A 23,904-nucleotide genomic window follows, 5' to 3' on the forward strand; every position below is an offset into this window, starting at 1 on the left:
CAGAATTGGAATTTAATTTTCTTTTAGTAAACCCTAAAACTGAAGCGATGCTGTTCTCCACGTTAAAGTCAATCAAATAATTCAAGCCAATTTTAATGGTCGATTTTAAAGTATTAAGATTGATTCCAATTTAAAGGTTGTTTGGGGAGTAATTAATTTTATTCGCAATAATATAACTTCCGCGTTGAGCTGTTTTTATCGTGAATGAAATAGACTTTTGCAAATACTCGTTGATGTCTTTAATGTCATAGCTTCCATCAGGAATGATAATGTTTTCCCAATTGGCTCCATTGTTCATGTTGTATTTGAAAGAATTGTTTTTACTGTTTACATTTGGAATGCTGTTATAAGTCTCAAGCCCGAGAAATACCATTTCATAACTTTTACCTTTGTCAAAAACGATTTTGTCTAAAAATTCAGTTGTGATAACACTTGATTTTCCATCTACATCGATTATAATACCAGGCATTTTTTAAATAAGAATTATTTTTTAAATTGTTTTTAGAAAAAAAAAAAATTTTTTTAGAGGATATCACTGACGGCAAATCCGTGGGGTTGAGACCAGCAATGTCTGCAAAACGTTTTAAATTCTTCTTTCTCCATATCATCTGAAACATGGTCTTGATAAATGTGATTGAAGTTTTTTTTGTCTTGAGGAAAGAGACAAATAAAGTTGGCATTTTCTCGTATGGTTTATCTCGGGAGCATGAAATAATTTTGAGCGAGGTAAAAGCAGTCGACGTTGGAGTGTCTTCCTCGGGTGTAATATTTTTCGCACGTGTTTTGTTTTGTATCGAGTAGCAGGTCGTCAAAGATCATTAAATTGTTTTTGGTTGAATCGAGATTTTGAGGTTCAGGTACGTCTTCTTCATTTTTGAAAAATTGGCACTCCATGTCTGTTTCTCCGTTCCATTTTTTAGAGATTTCTTGAATGATAGCTTCAGGACTGGAGTTTAACTCTTCAATTTTGCTTTGAATGAAGAACAATTCGCAAATGAGTTCTTTCGGCAGTTTCTTCTCAAAGGAGTTTTTGAGTATTTGGTACTCGGGTTGGTAAAGGGATTTGGCAAAGACTTGCAAGTGGTTGTAATCCAGCCATCCAGGCTTGATCAGCAAATTCATCAGGAGCGTTGTTTTCCCGAAACCGGACTTTCAAACGATGATTCCTCGAATGCTTTTTGGCAGAAACGCGCTATTGTTTCTTTTAGTTTTTCCTATGTACCATGAAAAATTATTAATATCCATTTTTTATATTAAAACTTTTTTTTATTTATGTTAAAATGTACTGTGTTAAATGCAAAAGAGAGACTGAAACTATTCACTTCAAAAATGAAGACAAAAAATAATCGAAATATGTTGAAAGGGACTTGCGACTCTTGCGGAACGACTAAATGCAGTTTTGTTTCTTCAGTGACAAAAGGAGGTGGTTTGGTGGAATCGTTGAATAACCTGTCAAGAAAAGTGAAGCTTCCGTGGGCTAAGTTTCCAGGAGAAATGCATATTCCAGGGATGAACTTTGCAGGTCCTGGCACGAATTTAGATAAGAGATTGACTTCCACGGACAAGTATCAAGAATGGAGCAAACCAGTGGACCGAGTGGACAATGCAGCGTATCATCATGATTTGGCTTATAAATATTTTAACGACAAAGAGAATAGGAATTTAGCAGATCAGTTAATGCTTGAGTAGATGGATTCTATACCTAACCCCACTCAAAAAGAAATCAACGAGAGAAAGCTCATTGCTCCAGTGATTAAAGTGGCTGAAGCGTTGAAAAAGATTTTCGAAGAAAGAAAGTGCATCAAATTTTGGGTGGACAAAGGAAAAGAATTTTACAATAGGGATGTGAGAGCGTTGGGTGTTCAATTGTATTCCACTGAAAACGAGGAAAAAAGTTGTGTCGTTGAGCGATGGAACAGAACAATGAAAAAGAGAATGTTTAAATATTTTTCAGCCAACAGCACCAATAAATGCATTGACGTTTTAGATGAGATGGTGAAAAATTACAACAACACAAAGCACTCTTCCATCAAAATGACACCAGTTGAAGCCAGCGAAGAAAAGAACAAAAATAAGGTCTGGTGGAATCTGAATGGAAAGGCACAAACAGAAAGAGCAAAACCGAAATTTTCCATGGGTGATCGAGTGAGGATTACTAAAAAGAAGTCTAATTTTGAAAAGGGGTATACGCCGAGATGGACTGAAGAAGTTTTTATCGTGTCAAAAGTTCAGTATACGGATCCTCCTACGTATAAAATCGCTGATGCAAACGGTGAGGAAATTCAAGGCACTTTTTACGAGCAGGAGATGCAAAAGACGCATCAGGACATATTCAGAATTGAAAAAATCGTTTGCAAAACCAAGAGCAGATCACTGGTTAAATGGTTAGGATACCCGGACTCGTTTAATTCTTGGGTGGATAATAATGAATTGGTAAGTTTGCAAAAATGATCTAAAAATTTATTTTTTAATATGTTAAAATGCATGCTCCTCACAAGTTTTTTAGAAATGTTGCAGCAGCAGAAGTTCACAGTTTAGATTTGCAATCAAGATATTTGGAAGAGAAGATAAGAGAGTTGGAGGAAAGAAGACCGAGTAACATTATTGTGTCTACGAAAACGTTGGATCATCCTACTTATTACAACACGAACGGACAGTATGAGATTTTTGCTCAGAAAGACATTAGATTTGCTGCTCTCTCACATACAACGATATCTTTATCCATTGGACTGAATTTGGAGAAAGGTGTTGCAGTGGTGACATTAATGAATAAAATTACTGAGCAATTGAATTATAGAAAAAACGAAGTTATTATTTCAGAGTCTGTAGATGATGACATTATGGACGTGAATAGCAAAAGCAAACAGGACGTGATTGTTAAAAAAGGCGAAAAACTTTGTAAGATTAATTACATTGATTTAAAATAATTTTTTCTTAATAAAAAAAATGGAAATATTGAATGAAAAACTTTATCCAGTTCTTCTAAAGGCTCCTGCAGAAGAAGGAGGACACGTTTACAGGCTTCAGAAGATCGGTGAGATTCAGAAAGAGATAGAGAGTGAAAAAACAAAGCGAGTTCATTTGAGTAAAAAGTACCATCGTGTTTTTAGGATCATTTCGAATGTGGATAATACGATGCAAGCCTTATGCATAGCTCTGGGTGCGACTGGAATAGGTCTTTTGTCAACGATTATTGCTAGTCCAGCAGCGATTGCGTGTGAAGGTGTGGCTATTGGAATGGGTTTTTTATCGATTGTCGGAGGTCAAGTGAATAAAAAGTTAGCATTGAAAGCGGAAAAGCATGAAAAGATAAAAGTGTTAGCCGAGTCGAAATTGAATACAATCAGCGAGCATATTTCCAAAGCGTTGATGGATGGAAAAATAAGTGATTCTGAGTTTCAGTTGATTTTAGAGGAGCTTCAAAAGTTTAAAACCATGATGGAAGAAATACGAACCAAAACCAAAATAGGTATTGATGAAGTTACTAAAGAAAACTTGATCCAAAAAGGACGTGAAGACGCGATTCAAACGTTTAACAACTTATTTAAAAAAGAATCAACATAAAACCAATTTATGATTTTTTTCCACGTATTTTAAAAAGATGTTTTCCTTTAAAATACAAGACCCGAACAAAAGGGATGAAATTGTGAAATAAATTAATGACAGAAGAAAGAGGATTTATCAGAACAGCATCAATGACAACATTTCAGAGTCGAATTTTCAAGCTGATTTGAGCAAGCTGTTCCAGCCGATTATCAATAGTTATGAAAAGATCATCAATAAAAAGCTGATCAAAAATGAAAAGAAAATGCCTTTCGAAGTGAATAAAGTTGGAGATAAAATGTACATTGGTAAAATGGAGGTTGAAATGGATGGAGATGACATTATTGTAGGTGGAGAAAGGTATGAAAGAACAAAAGGTCTTTGGGAGCTGATGACTAAATTTAAAATGCCGAACGAGTATACTGATGAAGATTTGAAAAATTATGAAAAAATTTTGATGGACAGTGATGCTGTAAGATATGATTCACAGCCGCATAAACCGAAAGCTTCAAGGAGACCAAAGTATTAGCAACTTATTGCTCCTATTTGGGAAAAAATGATGCGTATTGAAAAAGGGAAAAAAGGTCGTGGAGTGATCATTGTTTCAAGCAATCCGAATGCGTTGGTGGAAAAGCTTGAATTGAGTATTGCTGCTTGGCATGCTGGAAATACAGGGTCGAGAAATGAGGCTGTTGCCATTTGCGAAAAGCTGTTGAGACAAGGGGAGATTAATAAAGAGGAATATAAATCTTTAATGAAGGCTATTGATAAAATTATTTTTAAAAAAATTGTTTTATTTAAAATGGCTTATTTGTAATAATCGAAGATATGTGAAAAAGAACGTTGTTGGAGGAGGTGGCATTGTAGACACTATTAAAAATTTCATAAAAAGAGCAGCTGCTTCAAGCATGACAAAAGCAACAGTGAATTTGCTGCAAAAAGCGAAATTGGACGAGAAGCGATTACAGCTGCAAAATCTGCTGGTACAGAGTTAGCCTTTTCTGCCATCTCTGCTGCTAAAGACGTAGTCATTGATAAAGGTAAAAAGACCATTGAGAAATTAAAGACTGGTTCATCCATTCAAAGTAAGAAAATGTCGAAAAAGAACGCCATCCGAATCCAAGACTTAGTTAAAATGGGAAGCGGCATGAAGATAGTCTAAAGTATTCCGAAGTTCTGGCTTCCGAAATTCTGATATTCCGAAGGTCTGAAGTGTACGAAGGTCTGAAGGGTCCGAAGTTCTGCCAAAGTTCTGTTGCCGCAGGGGACTTTCGCTAAAGCGAAAGTGGGAGACACGCCGAAAGTGAGACACGCCGAAAGTGGGAGACACGCCGAAAGTGTGTTTCGCTAAAGCGAAAGTGGGAGACTTCGGGCGTGCGTGGGCATATCATGTCTGAAGGACATGATATGAAATGGGGGGAGCGCGCCCGAAGTGGGGGGCGCACGTGCCTCTGAAAAAACTCATTTTTCAGACTCCTCCGTGTGCCTCCTCCGTGTGCCTTCTCCGCGTGTGTAAAATGAATTAAAAAATTTATTTTCTATAATAAAAATGATAAGAGCCGACCGATTAATAGTGACTGAGAACCCAGAGTATGATATTGGTATTGAAAAGGTGGATTTTTTTGAGTATCTTCTAACCAATCTTGATTTAAATTCTTCAGGAACAATTACGTTTGAGATTGACTGTCAATCGATTCAAACAGTGTCATCATAGGCTTACATTCTCATTGAAGGAGTGTTGAAAAAGAGTGATGGAACAATTTACGAAGCTACAGACAAGATCGCCTTGGTGAATAATGCTTTGATGAATTTGTTTAACGATGTGACTTATGATTTATCGGGAGAGCAAGTGGAAAGAGTTATTCATCCAGGTCAAGCCACCACCATTCTCGGAATGCTAAAATATCCTTACGGATTTCAGATTACCGATGGATTGAAGCAAATGTGGTTTATGGACGCATCAAATCTTGTTGAAAATTCAGGATTTAAAGTTAGACGAGACCATTTGTTTGCAGACACTACATCCGTTGGAGCTTTTTCGTTTAAAATTCCGTTGAAGCATATTTTTGGATTTTGCGATACCTATGACAAAGTTGTTTATGGGTTCAGACACACCATCACCTTTACAAAGAAAGAATGCGATGATGCGATTTACAGAGCGGAGAGCGTTAGTGCAGGAATGATTGGTCTTAAAAAATTTAGACTTTATATGCCTCGCGTTGAATTAGATGTTTCTAGGAAGACTGATTTCATGAATTTAATGGCTAAAAAGATTCCCATTCAAGTGGCTTATAAATCAAACAAATGTGAAAGACAGCTTATTCCTGCTGGGCAAACAGAATTTACCTGGTCGCTTGGAAGAATCACATTGTGATGTTAGCAATTTTTACGGGACTGTTAACGGAATAAAGTATCCAAATTACAATTACGACTTGAATTTTGGAGAAAAGAAAGTGGTCATGGCTTATGCAGATGCGTTCTCTTTTGATGAAAAATATTACGGCACCAATGAACTTGTTTGTCAATCAGAGTTGACCTTGTTTGAGTATATAAAATTGTATCCCTTGTTCTTTGTTGATATCAGCAAGCAAAAAGAAAGAGTAGCGTCGGAAACAGCTGAATTGGTAGTAAACCTTAAATTTCGAACAGCGACTATTGCAAATACCGTTATTTTTGCAGTGGTTATTTCTGATAAATTGCTTAAATTTGTTTCAGACGGAACTTCCATGACTGCTGTTTATTAAGATGTCTTTTCAGAAAAAAAAATTGAATTGACTTAAAAAAATTTTCTTCCCTTAATAAAATGAGGAATGCAACATCGTATTTGAAAAACTTGCTGAATGAAAACGGCGTTAATAAAACAGCAAACGATTTAATGACGTTGATGATGCTTGCTGTTGAAAATAATTTGGTCAGTAAAGATGAGATTTTAGGAAGAGCAAAAGAAAAGAAAATACGTGAAATAAAAGAAGAAAAACCAGCTGATCCAAAATGGGAATGGCTTCGTTTAGTTAAAAAAAATCCCATCACTGTGAGAATAACCAACATTGAAACGGGTGAAGTGACTGAATACAAGTCTCTTTATATTGTTTTATTTGTCATAAAAGACACATAATAACCCATTTGTTTTTGTCAAATAGAAATTAGTTTATATATAGCTGATAAATCATGTTATGTTAATACTTAGTTATTCTTGTGGTTTGACATAAATCGGCTTTGCTAAATTCTTTAAAGCTGTGACAAATTATTTTTTTCTTTACATTCATTTTAAGTTATTTATCCTTAACTGTCTATATTTCTGTTGTTAAACATAAAAGTGGAATATTCTATAATATTCATAAACTAGAAGTCTACAGCAATATAATAGATAGAGAGGTTCCCTGGACATGAAACCAATATGCTCAAGGTAGCTACAAAACTAGTTGATACTTTGTATTATCTATTATATCTCTAGTTATACATGTACCAAAGTAGTTAAGTAAATGATCTCAATTTCTATATCCTCATCAGCGTTATTTCTTAAAATATTAAGAATGTCTAGCCATATAAAAGTAAGCTTAAAACTTGGTTCTATTGCTGTTATCTTTGATAACTGAAAGGAAGTTGATGTGACTGGTTAGACTAGACCAAAAACTTTTGACGAATCCGACAGACTTTATTATAATTTAATTTCTATTGTTTAAAACAAAAGATTTATAATAATGTGCAACGAGCATGGTTGGCAAAAAAAACAATAGGTTGCACGTCCATCTCTTATAGGTCCATGGTCTGACTTATCTTAAAGTACCTACGAATTATCATTGAAACTTGTTGTTAGCAAACAAATAATGCCAACTTATTTAGCTCATTTCGATAAAAAGAAAAAAAATATTGAATAAGTGAGTTTCACGGAGTTAGCTTGATGCTGTTCTCTCGTTACAAATTGATCTATTTTTGAGTTTTTTCAAGGTTCAGTACATTTGTTTGACAAGAATGAATCATCAAAACACCATGTGTTTTGATGATTCATCCTTGTTAAACTGATGGTGAGTATTTGATGGTCTAGCGCAGGAGTGATATATTTTTCAGTATAAATTCATGAAACAAGGCTTATCAATAACAGTAGAATGAACTGCAACTAATTGGACAAAATGATGCAAAAACTTAAAGAAAACAGCCTTGGTCAACAGTTTGACTTCTGCCTTACTGTGTAAGTACGCTAGACCACACACTGTACAAGTGATTGTGACAAATCTACAGGATTTGGAACTTCTTCATCATCCTCCATACTCACCAGTTCCAGCCCCCACTGAGTGACAGCTCCGCGATTCGGAAAACATTTTATAAGGAAAATATTTTAACTCGACAAAGCTTTAAAAAAGGCTTTTCAGGAATTCACTTTTGTCTACTAGGGTTTTATACTGGCCTAAACAACCAACTACTTAAATGGCAAAAATCTATTGACAATATGACAAAATAATTCCTTTTTTGTTTTGCAAGTTATCAACCAATTTTTTCAACAAAATTCATCCTTGACGACCTGATACAAATTCTGACTAAGGCTGCAAATCGAACTTTTTTAAAAAAGTTTGAACTTGAACATGCTCTATTTTTAAACTTTTGAACTTGAACATGCAACTATTTTCAAACTTTTTTCATCTTTTTTTTTTTTAGCTTAAAAATGTGAAATAAAAGGGTAGAAGTTAAGTAAAAAACTGTTTATTTATTTATTTTACATTTTAAACCTTTTCATTTGAGAACAAATAATACCACACAATTTCCTAATTGTTTAAAAATTGAAAGTTAATGCATCTAATGTATCATCCTGCAACAAGCTTCTTATTTTTGTTGGAAATAATCCAAGGTTAGAGAAAGCCTTTTCAGCTTCTAAAGATGTTGGCGGAATAGTTTTAAGATTTTGACAAGATTTCAACGAGCTAAACTTTTGCGGCTTAATTTTCTAGCTTCAAAAAGAACCATTTCTTTTATAATGAGTTTAGATCCAGTTTCAACTTGGTCAATCGCCATTTGAAAATCAGATATTTTAACAAAATACTTCAGTATTTGAGCTGAATTCAATTCATTGTTATTATTTCTGATATCATCAAACATATCACCATTATTTACTTCTTTATCAATATCATAGTCTTCCTCACTAGGCTGGAATAATCTTTGAATAAGATTGGTGGCAAAAATTTGCTATAATGTTTCTTTTTATTGTATTGCCAAACTGATGATCTTGATTTAAAATATGTGGGTTTAACAAATATTTCATTAGATGTATTAAATTAATATTTCACCTTTCAAAAATTCATTTTTCAAATTACTGTTTTAAAAGCTGACTAATTGGTGTGTTTGCTTCATTCAACTTTTTTCTGATAAGTTGAAATACAACTTCAAAAGATAATAAATCAGCATCTCAGTTGGAAAGTGCTTCAATAGCTAGTTTAAGTGGCTTTAGGGCAACACAATGGTTATTAACTTTATCAAGTTTATCCTTAGAAAGAGGAAAATCATCATTTTGCTAATCAAAGTAATTTTTTTTTTCTTTTTGAACTTCCAAAAAAATTTTTAATATGGCAGTTGTGCTGCTCTAGTTTGTTCTTGATTCACAAATCAAAGCTTTTTCTTTTCCAAATTTTTTAACAATATTTAGCTGAAGATTGTCATCATTTCTTACAGGTGATCTAAAAATATTTGTACTAATTTTCAAATTTTTGCCACAGGTTCTTGAAATTCAGTTGTCAACTATGGTACCAAAACTTCAGGAGATACTTGAACATTCTGGACAAAATCGATTGGATTTTTATCTTCTTCCTTGCTGCCATCATCATTGTCATCATAATTAACAGCTTCAATGGTATTACTAGCTTTATTGACAAAATTATTGTTTAATAAAGTAGTGTTAGTTTTTTTTGAAAAGCACATTGATTGCGCAGATTAATAGCATGATTGTAAGACATTTGATGTTTAGGTTTAGTGTCATAGCTAATTTTTTTCATCAGACTGGTTCCATCTGTAACAGAGGCAAAAATATCTTTGTCTAAATTTAAACTAATTGAATCAAGTTTCTTAGTAATTAGTTCAATGACTTTCAATGCAGGCAATGTGCCATGCTCCCTTAACATTCCCAGAGATTGAAATCCTTCATTATAATGAATATTCAAAATATTGCGTCTCCTGTTTTAACTCATCAGAAGTAAAGCTAAATTTGCCATTAGTAAGAATTACTTTTTTCAATGAATTACATGTTTTTTGACTTTTTCAAAGTATTCCATCACTAAATCACGAACAATTTGATAAGTTTTTGGGATAACATATCCTTGAGCACGAAATGCCGATAGTCTTTCACGATCTGCTCAAAACACGAGGTAAAGTTTCAGGCCCAGAGCTAAAGATGTTTCCAATTTTTGGTATTTTAGGATCACGGCGTGTTTTAAAGCTTCAGAGGCCAAGGTATTACATTTTAGAACTTCAATTTTATGTTTCGTTTTTAAGTATCTTGTAGCGGTACTTGTTTTTAAGCCAGGAGTTTTTAATAAAACTTTGCAAATTTTACATTTTGCCGCTTTTGGGAAAAGCAAAATAATCCAAAATCTCAGATTTCTAGATGTGCTGAAGTGGCCATTTTTTATTTGAACTTAAAATTTTTGAAATATTTTAATTTCAACTTTTTTCAAGCATAAATAAACAGTGGTCAAACGGCCACTTGTTTGTTTACTTTTTAACGGAAAAAACCAATGATATATTATAATATATTTTTTCCAATGTATATATAATATATCATTGGAAAAAACTGACTCAACTTGAGTAGTAATGGCGCTACAAGTGATGTCATTTATTTACATTTTTAGAGTTGCCAGGTAAACACACACAAAAAAAAAAAAAAAAAAAGAGCATTGTTTTCAAAACAATATTAAAATAACACAATATCAAAAATATTAATTTTTACTTATATTTCAGCTGTATTTACTAAAACGACCGCAAAGGCTTTTTTTTTGATTTAAAAGGTTCGAACTTTTAGGAGAAAAAGGTTTCTTATAAGTTAAAACTTTTTACTTTATTATCTATTTATAATTTCTTATCTCTTCTTGTTATATTTTATCTTAACACGAAACTTTTATTTATATAAAAAAACTTTCAAGAAAAATTTTTTACCTTGCTTTTTACCTTGTCAGCCTATTAATTTTGTTCCATTCTCTATAGCTTTTGCAGGTAAATGCAGCATTGAAGTATAAAACTTGTGCCTTCTTATCTTATTTTTGAACTATTGTATTTACTACCGTTTGTAGTTATTCGAATGACACTACTTTTAAAAGTTAACAATGGTTACAAACGTGAGGGAAATTAAAAAAGAAAATTGCTTGAAATATATGCTCTATTAACATCAATTACCCTTATAGGAAACTGTTTATTTAATTTATACCTTGCTCTTATCTATGAAGCTAGCTGCAACAACCGCTTTACATAATCGTCACATTTTTAAATTTTGAAGTGTCTTTTATGTCACTTTCTTTTGAGCATTTGTCATTTTTAGAAAATGATAATAACTTGAAAAGTTATTCAATTTCCTAAAAGAGTGCCAAAATTTTTTGATGTACTATTTTAGCAAAATCACCGGTACTTTTATTATCTAAACAACCCCACCATGTTACTACCTCCACTATGTTTTACAGATGGCACCACTCACTATTTCATTATTCTTTCATCAATTTTTATTTAAATAAGTTTTTCTCTCTTCGAATAAAACTTATACTCCTTGGTAAAAAGAACACGCTTCCAGTCATTAACAGCCCATGGTGTTTTGCCTAACGTAGTCTTCTTTTCTTATTTTGGGACCGAGGAAGTGGTTTTTCTGAGACTATTGAACTTCCAAGCCAAGTTTCCATCAAAACCCCTGTTCATTTTTATCACAGATATTGGATCTTCTCAAGAACTATTTATATCCTTTGTAATTTTTGAGGCAGTAAATAATTCTTGTACTAGTGCTAGCAGTTTTACTATCTTCAGTAGCAAATGTAATTCGCTGACTTTGTTTCCAATTGATCACACTTCCAGTTTCCTCCTTTTTTATAATATTTTTGTTAAAGTAGAAGTTTTACATTTTTTTCCCATTTTCTGTTTTAAAATATCAGCTTTAATAAAAATAAAAAAATTACAATTATTACCAAATTTCACTCTGGCAAAACTACAAACAAACTAAACTTTTTGAAATGTAATACGAAAGAATAGTTAAGTTTTTCTTAGCATCTATGATCTTAACATAAATGTTGGTCTTGATATTACAAGATTTATCAATGTTTGTTTGAAGAGTTAGTTTAAGAAAAGAAAGCGTAAACACCCATTTGGTACAAAACGAAAGCATACGTTATTAACCCTATGACTTTATTGGATTTTTTTTTTTTTTTGATAATCAATTCAATGTTTGTATCAACATAATTATAGTATTAAATATAAAAATAATAGAATAACAATATTAAAAGTAAAAGAAATGTAACAGTTTAGCATGTTCAAAGAAATTTAAAATAATTATGGACAGTTGTGTTTATCTCCTAAAAATAAAAAATTTTAAACCATTTTTCACCAGGTGAAAAAACTCCTTGATCCGCCCATGCATGGGTTGTGAATAGAACTATAGATTATGTGCTTATTTTTGGATGGATAGATGAATATAAATATATATAAATACATTTACATAATTGAAATTTTGCTTTGGTTACGTAATTGATTGTTTTGAAAATGTTTCTAAGTGCCAGAAATTGAATCAAGAATTTAAGTTTTAATAATTTATAAAAATGATTACATTTTGTTGGTTCCTTTTGGTAAGTTTTACAATCATGTGGTTTAATTGCGATTGTTTATTGTGCATCGTTTATTTCAAGTTATCAACTTGTAATTTCAATACATATGCAATACCCACGACAAAAAACTTGATGAGTTCTAGAATAAGATTTACTATACAGTAAAAACCTTAGCTAAAATGTAAAATATAATCCTGATTTTTCTTACCAATCCAAGGAGGGTCATATGATTTCATATTCTTGCTTTATGCAACTTTAACTTTTACTCAATCAAAAGGTTTTTTGCTTTTATGAACTAAATTAAAAAGTAAAGGAAAAACTATATAAAAGAAAGCCTAAGCTAAAAAAAGCTAACTCGAAGAATGCTTTGAATGATCTCTATTTTCTTTGAAAATGAGTTAATGAGGTGAGTTTATTTAGAGAGATGCGTGTCATATTTTCACTTTCAAATTATTCATTCGAGAAAATTAAAAAAAAAAATTTAAGACAAAAAATGAGTTCTATTTTTATTGACTTCATTTGTAACTACTCTTTTGCAATCATAGAACTAATTCAATAAATAATATCAAAGAAAAGTTAAAGTAATGCATTATGCAAAAGAATTTCTTCTTATTCAAAAACAAATCATAATAAAAAATGCTCTAATTTTAAAAGTGTAAAAATGCTCTTTTTTTGACAACAAATCCAAAAAAACTGGATAAATTTAAAGGTTTATACAAGCAAACACATGAAAATGCAACATGGCTCATGATTCTATGAAGCAAGTCTATTACATCAGTAAACAGAGCTGAATAGATTCTGGTAGTCCCATCCAATTCTTTGTCTCAGTTAAAAAGTCTATGCAAACGCTAGAAACTGGTTACTAGTAGATATAACTAATATAACTACTTATTAGTGTGTGTGTGTGTGTCTATCTATCTATCTATCTATCTATATATATATATATATATATATATATATATATATATATATATATATATATATATATATATATATATATATATATTCTTAATAACATTACCATATTCTTAATAATATATTTTATGTTATCAAAATATCTATATATATATATATATATAGATAGATAGAAAGATAGATAGATAGATAGATAGATAGATAGATAGATAGATAGATAGATAGATAGATAGATAGATAGATAGATAGATAGATAGACAGACAGACAGATAGATAGATAGATAGATAAATAAAAGATAATTGATAGATTATTGGTACCATATTCTTAATAACAGTACCATATTCTTAATAACATCTTTATGTTATCAAAATATGCTTTTAAGAATATGGTACCGTGTTTTTTACAATTTTTTTTAAAGTATATCGTGTTATTTGTACTTTAACCGTGATTTTCGTCCATAGTTTTACCTTTAAAACTTTACTTAATGAACATTTTACGGACTGACAATGTGAGGACAAGTTGCATTGCTATTAAAAGACTCTTGTCACATAATTTAAAATAATTAAGTTTCGGTTTTGGTTTTAGATACGTTGATGCTGGAGCATGGTTCAAACAGCAATTTCTTTTCAAAGAAGTATTAAATATATTGACATTTTCTCACATGAAAAGCTTAGAGATTTATTTAGATACGCCCCACGCATTCGTTCTTGCTTTGTCTAAACTTGATTAACCGGGGGAAGTCTTTTTTATTAAGCAAATAATTTGTTAAAAATTTCGTCAAGTTTTCTCTTTTTTATTAATATACAATATAGATCGAGTTCAGAAATTCGAAAATAAAATAAAAAAATATTGTCAAGTTTTATAAATAATTACGAGCGAAAAGAAAAAAGTTTTAAAGGTTTATTGTTTGCATCAAACCGCGGGTTGTCATTTCACAGACAGTGTACGTGGTGGATTCTATGCTAATCAAAATTTGAAAAATAAATTTAAAAAATACTGTAGAGTTTCATGTATACGAATTATGACTTCCTCGAAATACCGATGATATCCGAAGGAATACACGTTTAAAATCTTTTCTAAACCTTTCGTTCAAACCGCCGTATATCCAAGGATTAAAAACGCAGTTTGCGTAAGTTAGTATATAAACTATATTATAAACAACTTTGTTTTGTACGGTTTGACTGAAAGAGTATGTCATCCAATAAATTTGATTTGGAAGCATAAATATGACAAATACCATCACTACCACCGTAAAAGTTCGCAACAGATCGCGACTTTGGCGAAATCGTCGTTGAAAAGCTCTATGTTGGAGTGTACTGGGTTCAATCAGCGCGTTAGGAAAAATATAGTTCATAATTATCTCACTTGAACGACGTAAATTTCTTTGCGTTGTTACCAATGGTAATAGTGGTGGAGTTTTCTCTGAACTTTTTGAAGGATGAACATCGTGACTGACAGAAAACGTTTTTCGAGATGTCTCCATGTTTTCGCTATGCTCGCAGCTCGCAAGGAAAGGAGTCATAGGTTTTGTAACAGCTAAGTTTCTTCTTTGGATGATTATCCACGCTTTGACATAAAATGCCAGCATAATTGGTACAGGTATAGCATATTGCATCGCAAATAAAGCCACCGTATATATGCGACCTGAGTCCTTAGACCAGGTTTCATCGCAGCCTTCACTCTTCCGATGCAAAGTAACCATATACGGTATAATAGTTCCTAGGCCACAAACATGAATAGTCAATATAATTAGAACCGATCTTAAACCATCGCTTATTAAGCTAAAGGGTTGGGCAACTACTTTCCAACGTTCAAAAGCTATAACTAATAAAGTGAATACGCCTGTGTTTACAGCATATGTTGAAGTAGGTGTTAAGATTTTACATCCAACTTCTCCAAACGGATAACGGTTTTGAGAAACCCTTGTTATAAGGTCTGCTGGGATTGATACTGTCACTAGCAAAATATTAATAGCGCATAAGTTTATGATGAGTTTGTCAACAAACTTCTTGTACCGTCGAATTTTAATCAATGCTACAACTAAAAGGGTATTTCCCAAAATGCTTAGAATAAGAATAATGTATCGAGTGATGGTAAATGTTAAATCAATCCAATCTTCTTCAGACGCAGTTTGCGCAGTTGTATTTACAGACATTATTATTTTACACCTAAAAAAAAAACAAGATAAAGAAAGTTATAGTTAAGCTGAAATGTTTGTATTTGATTTTTAAAGACCATCATTTTTCTTTATAAAAAAACAACAAAAATTAACAAAAAAGGTCGACATTTTAAATGTCGTAAATTGAACATCCACGAGGTTACCATCTATAGTTAACATGACGTTAAAAAGTCTTTTTTTTTTTTAAACTAAGAAAAAACTTTGGACAATTGTGAAAGAGAATTTTTGAAAATAGTAAAAGCATACCCTTTTTGACATCTAATGATTTTCCTTTTTTGTTATAACTATATATTTTTAAATTATTACAAACATTTTTTGTTTTTATTTTTAGAGCAAGAAATCTAAAAAGCTGTTAAGTGTTAAAGAAATCAATTATTTGTTAATTATTTTACACAGCTTACCATTAATATTCAAAATAATTAATGTCGCGCCAAAAATGATGTAAAACAATTTTTGAAAACTCCAAAATCAATCAAAAATGATACTTTAAGAACTATTTATTCTCCTACAAACTATAACGCATATGGTTGTAGTCTTTATCCTAGAGGTTGAGATGCATGTAATGGTTTTTGTGAATTTTAAACACAATATTCATAATATTCAGAAAGCGGTTTTACGCATCAAATCGTTGCTTGACCATTGTTGTTACCTGCGTTTGCGTAGTTACGCTGAATACTCTATTGCAAAGTAAGTCCGTAAATAAATCACCTCATTTTGGTTTATAATTTACTTTATATCTAATGCAGTATTAAACATATTGCATTTTTTTAGTGTTATATTACAGAACAGAACCACAGAACAGTTACCCTGATTGTTTAGGGGAAAAGATAATTTAAAAGAGATGATCCAAAAAAGATGACCAAATGAATTTTTTATTTTAAATTTTTCTTTTTTCTTTTTTCTTTTAAAATTTCATTTTCATTTTTTCTTTTCATTTCTTTTTTCCGATGGAAAAGAAATTATTTGTTGCATTAAGGGATGCGTGTGACGTAACGCAACGCTAGTGCGTACCCTTAACACTTCAGCTAAATAAGAGTTTATTCTTGTTTAATGTTGTTTAATGTTATTCTTGTTTAATCTTGTTTACAAAAGTTTGTAGAAGAAGGTGGACGGTATACACACCGAAAATAAATATTTTATTCTCCTTCTAGCAAAAATGTGTTGCATTCTTCCATTTGATTGAATCAATTCAATACCGACCTTATATTTACGCATTCATGTTTGTTTTTGGATTACGAAAACCTTTGCAGTTTTATTTTTAATTTTTTTAAAGACGCATGCGCAAAAGAAACCACGCCCACAGTTCCACATTAAAGATCACTAAGTTCTTACATATAAATAAGCATTCTTAGGCAAATTCCTATGCATGCATCAAAGTTTTACACAAACCTGAACCATAAAGAACCAAAAAATGAACCGCCTCATATTGGCGCTTCAAAACCTTAACGAAAATATCATCATAAAGTAGAGACGGTAGACGAAAAGAAAGACTTAGTAGACTGAAAGGTTTATTAAGGCCTAATCTTTTTTAAATATGTGAACCCAAAATGATGTAAATAGATGAATTGAAAATATTTGAAATTTTGGAGACATGGCAAAGATTTCCATTTGTTCAAAAGAAAAAAAAGGCTGCATTTTACACCAAGACAAAACATTCAATAGCCCCATTTTCAACAGTCAGTTTATCGCGCCGTACGATCAATTATTAACATGGAGTAGTTTTCTTTTGCCATTAATTTTACCCATAGCGCGCCATTTCCTTAATCATTAATGTTACCTAATAATTTATAAAGGCAGCAGTCAATAAAGTGAAACAAATGAACTAAAAGAGAAAATGGCACAAAAGACACAACAATATAAAAAAATCATTTGCAGAATATTCGAACGAAACTCCTCCTGTTAATTTAATTATTTATAAAACATTTATCTTCATTTTTTCTTTTTATTAAAAACTCGAAACATACAAAACAAAGTTTTCAATGCGTTAAAAAATTTGCAAAATCACTTTAAAAATGCAAGATAAATTTAAAAATGATAAACTTACGAGTGGCGTATGAAATTTACCAAAAGCAGATCATGTTTTAAAAGCAGCCAGTTGACTGTTCATAAATTGTAATTTATAATTTCAGAAGTGACACTATTTCCTAGTAAGACATAAATTTGTGATTCTGTCTTTTGATGTTGCAAATAAACAAAATTATTTGTCATACCGACAATTTGGAAAAAATGATTTTTAGCAAAAATCCGGCTAACAAAGATTATTGCAACTGGAAGATATACAAGAAATTATCTTAAAAAATGTATTTTAAATGAGTTTCTTAATAAAGTGAGTCATGATTAATAAAAATTGTCAGAAAATATTGGAAACCTGAGCACTGCATCTTTAAAAGAAAGAAATATATCAATATAAAAAACGCAATTTAACAATTTAAAAGAAATTGTATCTATCATGAGTTAGAAATAAAATTTTAAAATATTGCAATAAAAAAAATTGAAAAGAAAAGTGAAGTTCTTCAATTTTAAGTAAGTTTAAATTCGAAGGGCTCTTTTTACGAATTCTTATTTACGAAAACGGAAACAGTTTTTGGTTTTATCTGACCTCGTAATCCATAAAACAAAAAAAAAAGCTATGTATGCAAAAGTTTGTAAAAATTTGATTCTCTATTTATCTAGCCTACATTAATAGTTATAATTACTATAAATTTTTATGATAATTATAAATTTTTACGAATTTGAAATAGCTTTGATGGTCTCCGGTTAAAAAGTTTTAATGGTAGGATAAGACGTATTGCCTGTTAATCATCAATAAATTGTCGGTGAATCGTTGTGGTTTATTTAACTGAAGAAGACCTAAATGATAAACTAACTACTCACATAATTACAGAAGATTTATATGATAAACAATCACTATGTAGATGACCTATATATGATGTATAATATATTGCAATATAAAAATCTACATAAAACTTCACTGTTACTATTTTTTTACTAAGGAAAATTTAGAATTAAATTCGTATAAAATTTTTAATTAAATTGGTTAAATTTAACAACAATAATTAAATTGGTTGCACGATTTATGATGTACGTGTGATGTACGTGTGCTTAGACCTAGAATATGAATCCTGAACAGACTATAAAGTAGCCTTCAGAGTGTTCGTATAAATTTCAAAAACTCTTTTAATAGAATATTATTGTATTTAATTTTACAGCAGACGCATTTTGAAAAAATTCGGGAAAAGGTTTTGTATATTAGGCGTTTAAACTTTTTTTTAAAAAGCCATTCCGCTTATCTCTTTTGAAAGAAGTTTTGTTATTTTAACGGAATAAATATCTTGTGACAAAATAAACATCAATCGACAATTTTTTATAATGTCCCAATATTTCGTCAAATCTTAAACTTTTTACGCACCTAAAGTTATTGTCATAAAATGTTAAAATCAATATTCGTCGTCAATCCTGCTCAATTCGTATTTTAAAAACAAAATTTGATTGTGGTAAGAATTTAGTGAGTATCTTTACTATTGAGTGTGCAAACTTGCAGTCCAGGTTCGTAACAGTGAGGTGAGGGTATGCCCAACCACGTTTAAGAAAACAAAATTTTTTTAAAAAAAATAATCATTCAAATATTTGATAAAACAATTCTCCGTTGTTTTTAGGACGAGAATTTCGGAGGGAATTCGTTGACATCATAGTTTTTTTGATACATTTGGTGAGAGGTAAAGTGTAAATATTCTATTTGAAGATTTAACAAATAAAGAAACAGAAAAAACAGAGAAACATTAAATAATAAATGTTATTGTTAATTAATGCTATACAATGGTTTCGTTCTCCATAGATATTCAATTTTTAACTATTTTTATTGGTTAATCGTTGTTGTTATTATTGTTACTAATATACTGATTTTGATCGTTTTTTATGGTATTTATATTATAATGTTTTGACCTTTAGGTAGCGGTTTTGTGCACCTCACTTGCTCGTAAATATTTTCGGTAATAAATTTTGTAAATGTGCGAAAACGGTACTTAAAAAAAAACATTCTCCGCAAGCAATTAAAACAACCTAAGGTCCAATTTTCCTAATTAATATTTGTTTGTTTATATTTTAACATGTTACAAACTTGAAATATTTTTTTAGACAAATGGTTTGAAGTTTAAAACGGCTGGCTCTTTAGGAAAATATAGTCTAAGTCATAGGCGAGATCATCTTTTTACTCAGCTTTTACAATTAAAATTAAATCGACGTAAAGGTTTAAAGACTTCATACTGACTTAATCTGAGGGGTAAAAGATCAAAACGCCTGTAAACTAAAAGAATTGGTTTAGGACTTGAATAACTGAAAAAACGAATAACATGTAACATATAGATAGCAATAAAAATAGATAGTATAATAAACATTAGTAATAAATAAAAAAAAAATAATAAAAAAGTTATTTAACGTACCGTTATCACCTCAGAAGAAAATTATCAGTAAAAGATGGAATAAAGAAATTCCTTAAAGTCACTTCGACTTTTGCTTGCATTTTTTTTTTTTTTTTTTTTAATGTTATTACAAAGAAATAATAATAATCTTCGTTAAGTTTTTCATCTTTTAGCGAGTCACGCAACGGTTAACTTAAAAAGAAATTCTTAATGTTTTTTGAGCTTAGTCTCGCATTATTTACAAACATTAAATTATCATTATTATTGGAGTTTACCGAGTACAAACTTATACTAAAACTTCAAAAGTTGTTATCGTGCACAAACTTATACTCAAACTTCAAAAGTTGTTATCGTGCACAAACTCATACTGGTATTTGAAATATGGTAACAGATCTGACGAAAACCTACACTTAAATTATTCTAAATAAGAATCTGTAAAAACTTACGTTAAAACGTTTTTATAGATCCTTATTTAAAATTTTCAATATTTATATGAACGTGTTATAATCTATAAACTAACATACTTCATGTAAAACTACGAGTAATTTGACAAAGTATAAGGTATAGAATATTGTTCCTTTAAACAAATAAAATTTCTTTTGCTTAATAACTAAAGAAGGCTCGTAGTTTTGCCTTGTATTGGCGATTTAAATAAGATCACTTGAGCGTAGGCATGTGGCCATTGCAAGATACATTATAATAGCAATTTTAAGTGAAACTAAAATGAAAAATTTACTTTTGCTAATGCTCTTCTGCCCATTTACGTTCCAAAATAAATTTTCCGAATTAAAATAAATTGATGACACATCAAGTAGTTGTCAGCCTCCATTCTTGTAACATCAAATTTTTTTATAAAAGAGTGAGATTTAATTTGAAAAAAATTTAACTTTTTCTTTTTCATTTTACTAATTATTAATGAAGTTAAATTAATAGAAATAAATTAATAATGCATATAATATAATATATAATAACTATAATATAATATAATAACTCAGCAACAAAAACGGTTTTTAAATTTAATTTAATTTTTTGTTGTTTGTAATTTTTCATGGAGCGAAGATTTCGAAAAGTTAACATGAAATTAGAATGTGAAAAAGAAATGGAAAAACTTGTAACAGACTCTTGTTTATAAAATCGTCACAAATTCTTTCAATGAAACTGCGAGAAATCAAAAAATTCTGAAGGAAAGAAGTGTGAAACTTTTTGGTGGGTTGATACAAAAACGTAAGCTCCCCCTAAAAAGTGTTTTGAGATATTTAAAATAAATTGTATTATATATAGCATAATCAAAAAAGCGAAGTTTTTCGAAATTACCAACAGGCTGCACTTAAAGCAAAACTTCTTTCAAAATACAAAAGAAAAAAATAGCTCCTTGACCGCTTAGCAACCATACGGTCGCGGAGCAAGCAACCATTCCGTCGCGGAACATTTTATTCAAAACTCACCATACAACATAACAAAGGAATTGTTCAAATATTAAGAAGTTTCTAAACATTGTTGTGGCAAACAAACGACAATTCTATGAATATTTATGATTAAAAATATATATATATTAAATGATACTTAACAAGAATACCAAAAGTAAATATTTCATTTGCAAAAAAGAGGAATGAACATTACATAATTTTAAAATTAGGAATTTGCCCATAAAATGAGTGGTTTCTTAAAATTCATTTTCTTTGGTTGATTTTAAATGTTCGTTTTATGATGAATCAATCATTTGAAGCTTTTTTATAAATTTATCAATTAAAACAGCAAGAAAAACAAAAACAAGAAAAACAAAAACAAGAAAAAACAAATTCCCATAAGATTAATAAAGAATGAGATTTTGTAATAAAATTATAAACAAATAACAGATTTTTATAAAATTAAAACAATCAAACTCTTATTGAGTTTATATCTGATGAAGTTGCAACAAAAAAAAAATCTTTGCAAGCACTTATTGTAAGAATAGTCTCAGGTATCATGATTTAACAGATAATCATTTGTAATTCGAATAGCTTTTCAGATATTTTAGTTATTTCAAGCACTTTTCTAAAACTTTATGCATTACTAACTTTATGCATTACAAGAGCTGCTGTAATAAACCTTTTAAAATAGTCTTCATGATTTAATATTTATGATGTACCCATTCTTAAGTAGATAGCTACCTGTCCAATTTGCGTAACAAAAACACAATTTTTATTAGCTTATTTTTCTCGTTATTCAAAGTATTACCGTAGGAATCCTTTAAATAACTAATTGAATGTTTAAATGACTCTTTGAATGCTATAATGATTTGGCTAGTATTGCCAATTTTTTGCATTCCAAAACAGTTATCTTTTGAATATACTAAGAATGCATTAAACACTCAAAACTGATAAGAAGTTCATTTTTTCCAGATGAATTGATCTCATCCCAATTCAAATTAGATCAAGGATTTTGTAAGCATATAACATGAATTTGTTAGCACTGTCACTTCTTTACTAACATGATTTTTTACATCCTGCAAATTTAAGACTTCAATCAAAGATTTCTTGATAAGATTCCCAGCATTTGCCAAAATAAAAAATCTTTTTACTCCAGACCATGCTCCAGACTCAACACATTCGGAGAAATATTTTTTATCAAGAGTAAATAACTTTAATATCTAATAAAAATTCTGTCATGAGCATATAGCTATTCTTAAAATGAGTCATAAAAAATTGATCTTCTGCTCTTTACAACTCCTTGAATTATGGAAGAAGTATTTTCAATAATATACATCACAAATATTTGGTCATCTTTAAGTAATTCTAAACTTTTGTAGCATAATATTCGTCTATTTTCATATGTAAATTGTTTATTTATAAAGTATATATATTTCCTTCAATACAGTCTCTGGTTCTCAATCTGGATTATATTTGGTGCAAATTAATTATCTGTCTTTATTAGGAGTTCCAATATTGATGGCAGTATGAACTGGTGATTTTTTGAAACATTTTCTTTAGCCATTTTGTTCTTTGTAAGTTCTGTAATTTAACAACATTATAATATAGGCTGTCTTTATAAAAGATTTCAGAAAAATTTAAAGCTTAAAAATTATTGAACTTTTTTACCTTAAGCTACATATTCAGAAAAGGATTGCCTAAGTAATTCTACATCAACCAGATTACTTTCTATTTAAGTAGTATTGTAAATGCATTTAACATCCTTTACTAAAATCAAAACGTAATACATATGTATAATACATTAACATATATGTATATTTGTTTATATATGTATATATATACAATATATATATATATATATATACATACATACATACATACATACATACATACATACATACATACATACATACATACATACATACATACATACATACATACATACATACATACATACATACATACATATATATATATATATATATATATATATATATACATACATATATATATATATATATATATATATATATATATATATATATATATATATATATATATATATATATATATATATATATATATATTATGTATATATGTATGTATGTATGCATGTATGTATGTATGCATGTATGCATGTATGTATGTATGTATGTATGTATGTATGTATGTATGTATGTATGTATGTATGTGTGAATGTATGTATGTGTGTATGTATATATGTATGTATGTATGTATGTATGTATGTACATACATAAATATCAACCTAAACCAATATTTGACGTTTTACACTGATATTTACTCTGCTTAAACATAGATACATATGTAGTACTTATTTAATTTTACTTTGAACATCGGAGCTCCATTGATATCACTCAAAGAGCACTAAAGCGAAAAAACCCATCGTCATAACTAGCAATATTGGCATGTTTTCAGCATTTTCTACAGAATGGTACCATCCAGGACCTTCCTAGAACTGGAATTCTACGCTAAGCTCGTTCGCAGAAGAATATTGAATAGGTACGGTAAAGTATCGATGAAGAATAAGGGACATCACCATTCGACATCAAAATCCGCTATCATGGAGAGACAGTTCAGCCCTATCCGCCGTGCATCCCTAAGTAATGACATTTGGCGGACTTTAATTTCAGAAAAAAGC

The 23,904-nt window shown here is 30.2% G+C and overlaps 2 protein-coding genes and 2 long non-coding RNA genes across 10 annotated transcripts; 2 read left to right on the plus strand and 2 right to left on the minus strand.

Annotated features, from left to right (window-relative positions):
• Positions 1–6,861: 6,861 nt before the first annotated feature.
• Positions 6,862–14,086, plus strand: LOC149885121 (uncharacterized). 3 transcript variants are annotated; one of them, XM_090096080.1, is made up of 4 exons: positions 6,862–6,949; positions 9,249–9,382; positions 9,945–9,978; positions 13,825–13,969. In XM_090096080.1, the coding sequence occupies exons 1-4, from the start codon at positions 6,930–6,932 to the stop codon at positions 13,967–13,969; spliced, it is 333 nt and encodes a 110-aa protein (XP_089952206.1). In that variant the 5' UTR covers positions 6,862–6,929. The 3 variants fall into 3 exon arrangements, 1 of the variants encoding a protein (XP_089952206.1); XR_016455027.1 differs by lacking the exons at positions 6,862–6,949; positions 9,945–9,978 and adding an exon at positions 8,740–9,055 and having other exon boundaries at positions 13,825–14,086; XR_016455026.1 differs by lacking the exons at positions 6,862–6,949; positions 13,825–13,969 and adding an exon at positions 7,868–9,055 and having other exon boundaries at positions 9,249–10,416.
• Positions 14,001–20,727, minus strand: LOC145198124 (orexin receptor type 2-like). 4 transcript variants are annotated; one of them, XM_090096076.1, is made up of 2 exons: positions 20,573–20,727; positions 14,001–15,407 (listed from the first exon to the last, which is right to left on the minus strand). In XM_090096076.1, the coding sequence occupies exon 2, from the start codon at positions 15,392–15,394 to the stop codon at positions 14,246–14,248; it is 1,149 nt and encodes a 382-aa protein (XP_089952202.1). In that variant the 5' UTR covers positions 15,395–15,407; positions 20,573–20,727; the 3' UTR covers positions 14,001–14,245. The 4 variants fall into 4 exon arrangements, with proteins under 4 accessions (XP_089952202.1, XP_089952204.1, XP_089952205.1 ...); XM_090096078.1 differs by lacking the exon at positions 20,573–20,727 and adding an exon at positions 19,858–20,417; XM_090096079.1 differs by lacking the exon at positions 20,573–20,727 and adding an exon at positions 17,463–17,613.
• LOC149885122 (uncharacterized) lies at positions 18,792–19,865 on the plus strand. 2 transcript variants are annotated; one of them, XR_016455030.1, is made up of 3 exons: positions 18,792–18,912; positions 19,075–19,134; positions 19,367–19,865. It is a non-coding gene; the product is annotated as an uncharacterized LOC149885122 (long non-coding RNA). The 2 variants fall into 2 exon arrangements; XR_016455029.1 differs by having other exon boundaries at positions 18,806–18,923.
• Positions 20,728–21,641: 914 nt separating the features above from the next.
• On the minus strand, positions 21,642–23,201 carry LOC149885123 (uncharacterized). The gene is made up of 2 exons (XR_016455028.1): positions 22,914–23,201; positions 21,642–22,826 (listed from the first exon to the last, which is right to left on the minus strand). It is a non-coding gene; the product is annotated as an uncharacterized LOC149885123 (long non-coding RNA).
• Between the last annotated feature and the right edge of the window lie 703 nt (positions 23,202–23,904).

The sequence above is a fragment of the Hydra viridissima genome, unplaced genomic scaffold (genome assembly GCF_058129835.1).
Source record: "Hydra viridissima isolate aposymbiotic clone 2 unplaced genomic scaffold, HvirCarnegie_v1 scaffold_8, whole genome shotgun sequence".
NCBI classification, from domain to species: domain Eukaryota; kingdom Metazoa; phylum Cnidaria; class Hydrozoa; order Anthoathecata; family Hydridae; genus Hydra; species Hydra viridissima.

Bases quoted from the DNA above. Each gene is read 5' to 3' on its own strand.
- LOC149885121 (XM_090096080.1), top strand. From the start codon at position 6,930: ATGAAACCAATATGCTCAAG. The intron at 9,383-9,944 runs GTATTACTAGCT...TTGGTATTTTAG, and splicing joins CATAATTAACAGCTTCAATG to GATCACGGCGTGTTTTAAAG. The intron at 9,979-13,824 runs GTATTACATTTT...TTTTGGTTTTAG, and splicing joins TTAAAGCTTCAGAGGCCAAG to ATACGTTGATGCTGGAGCAT.
- LOC145198124 (XM_090096076.1), bottom strand. From the start codon at position 15,394: ATGTCTGTAAATACAACTGCGCAAACTGCGTCTGAAGAAGATTGGATT.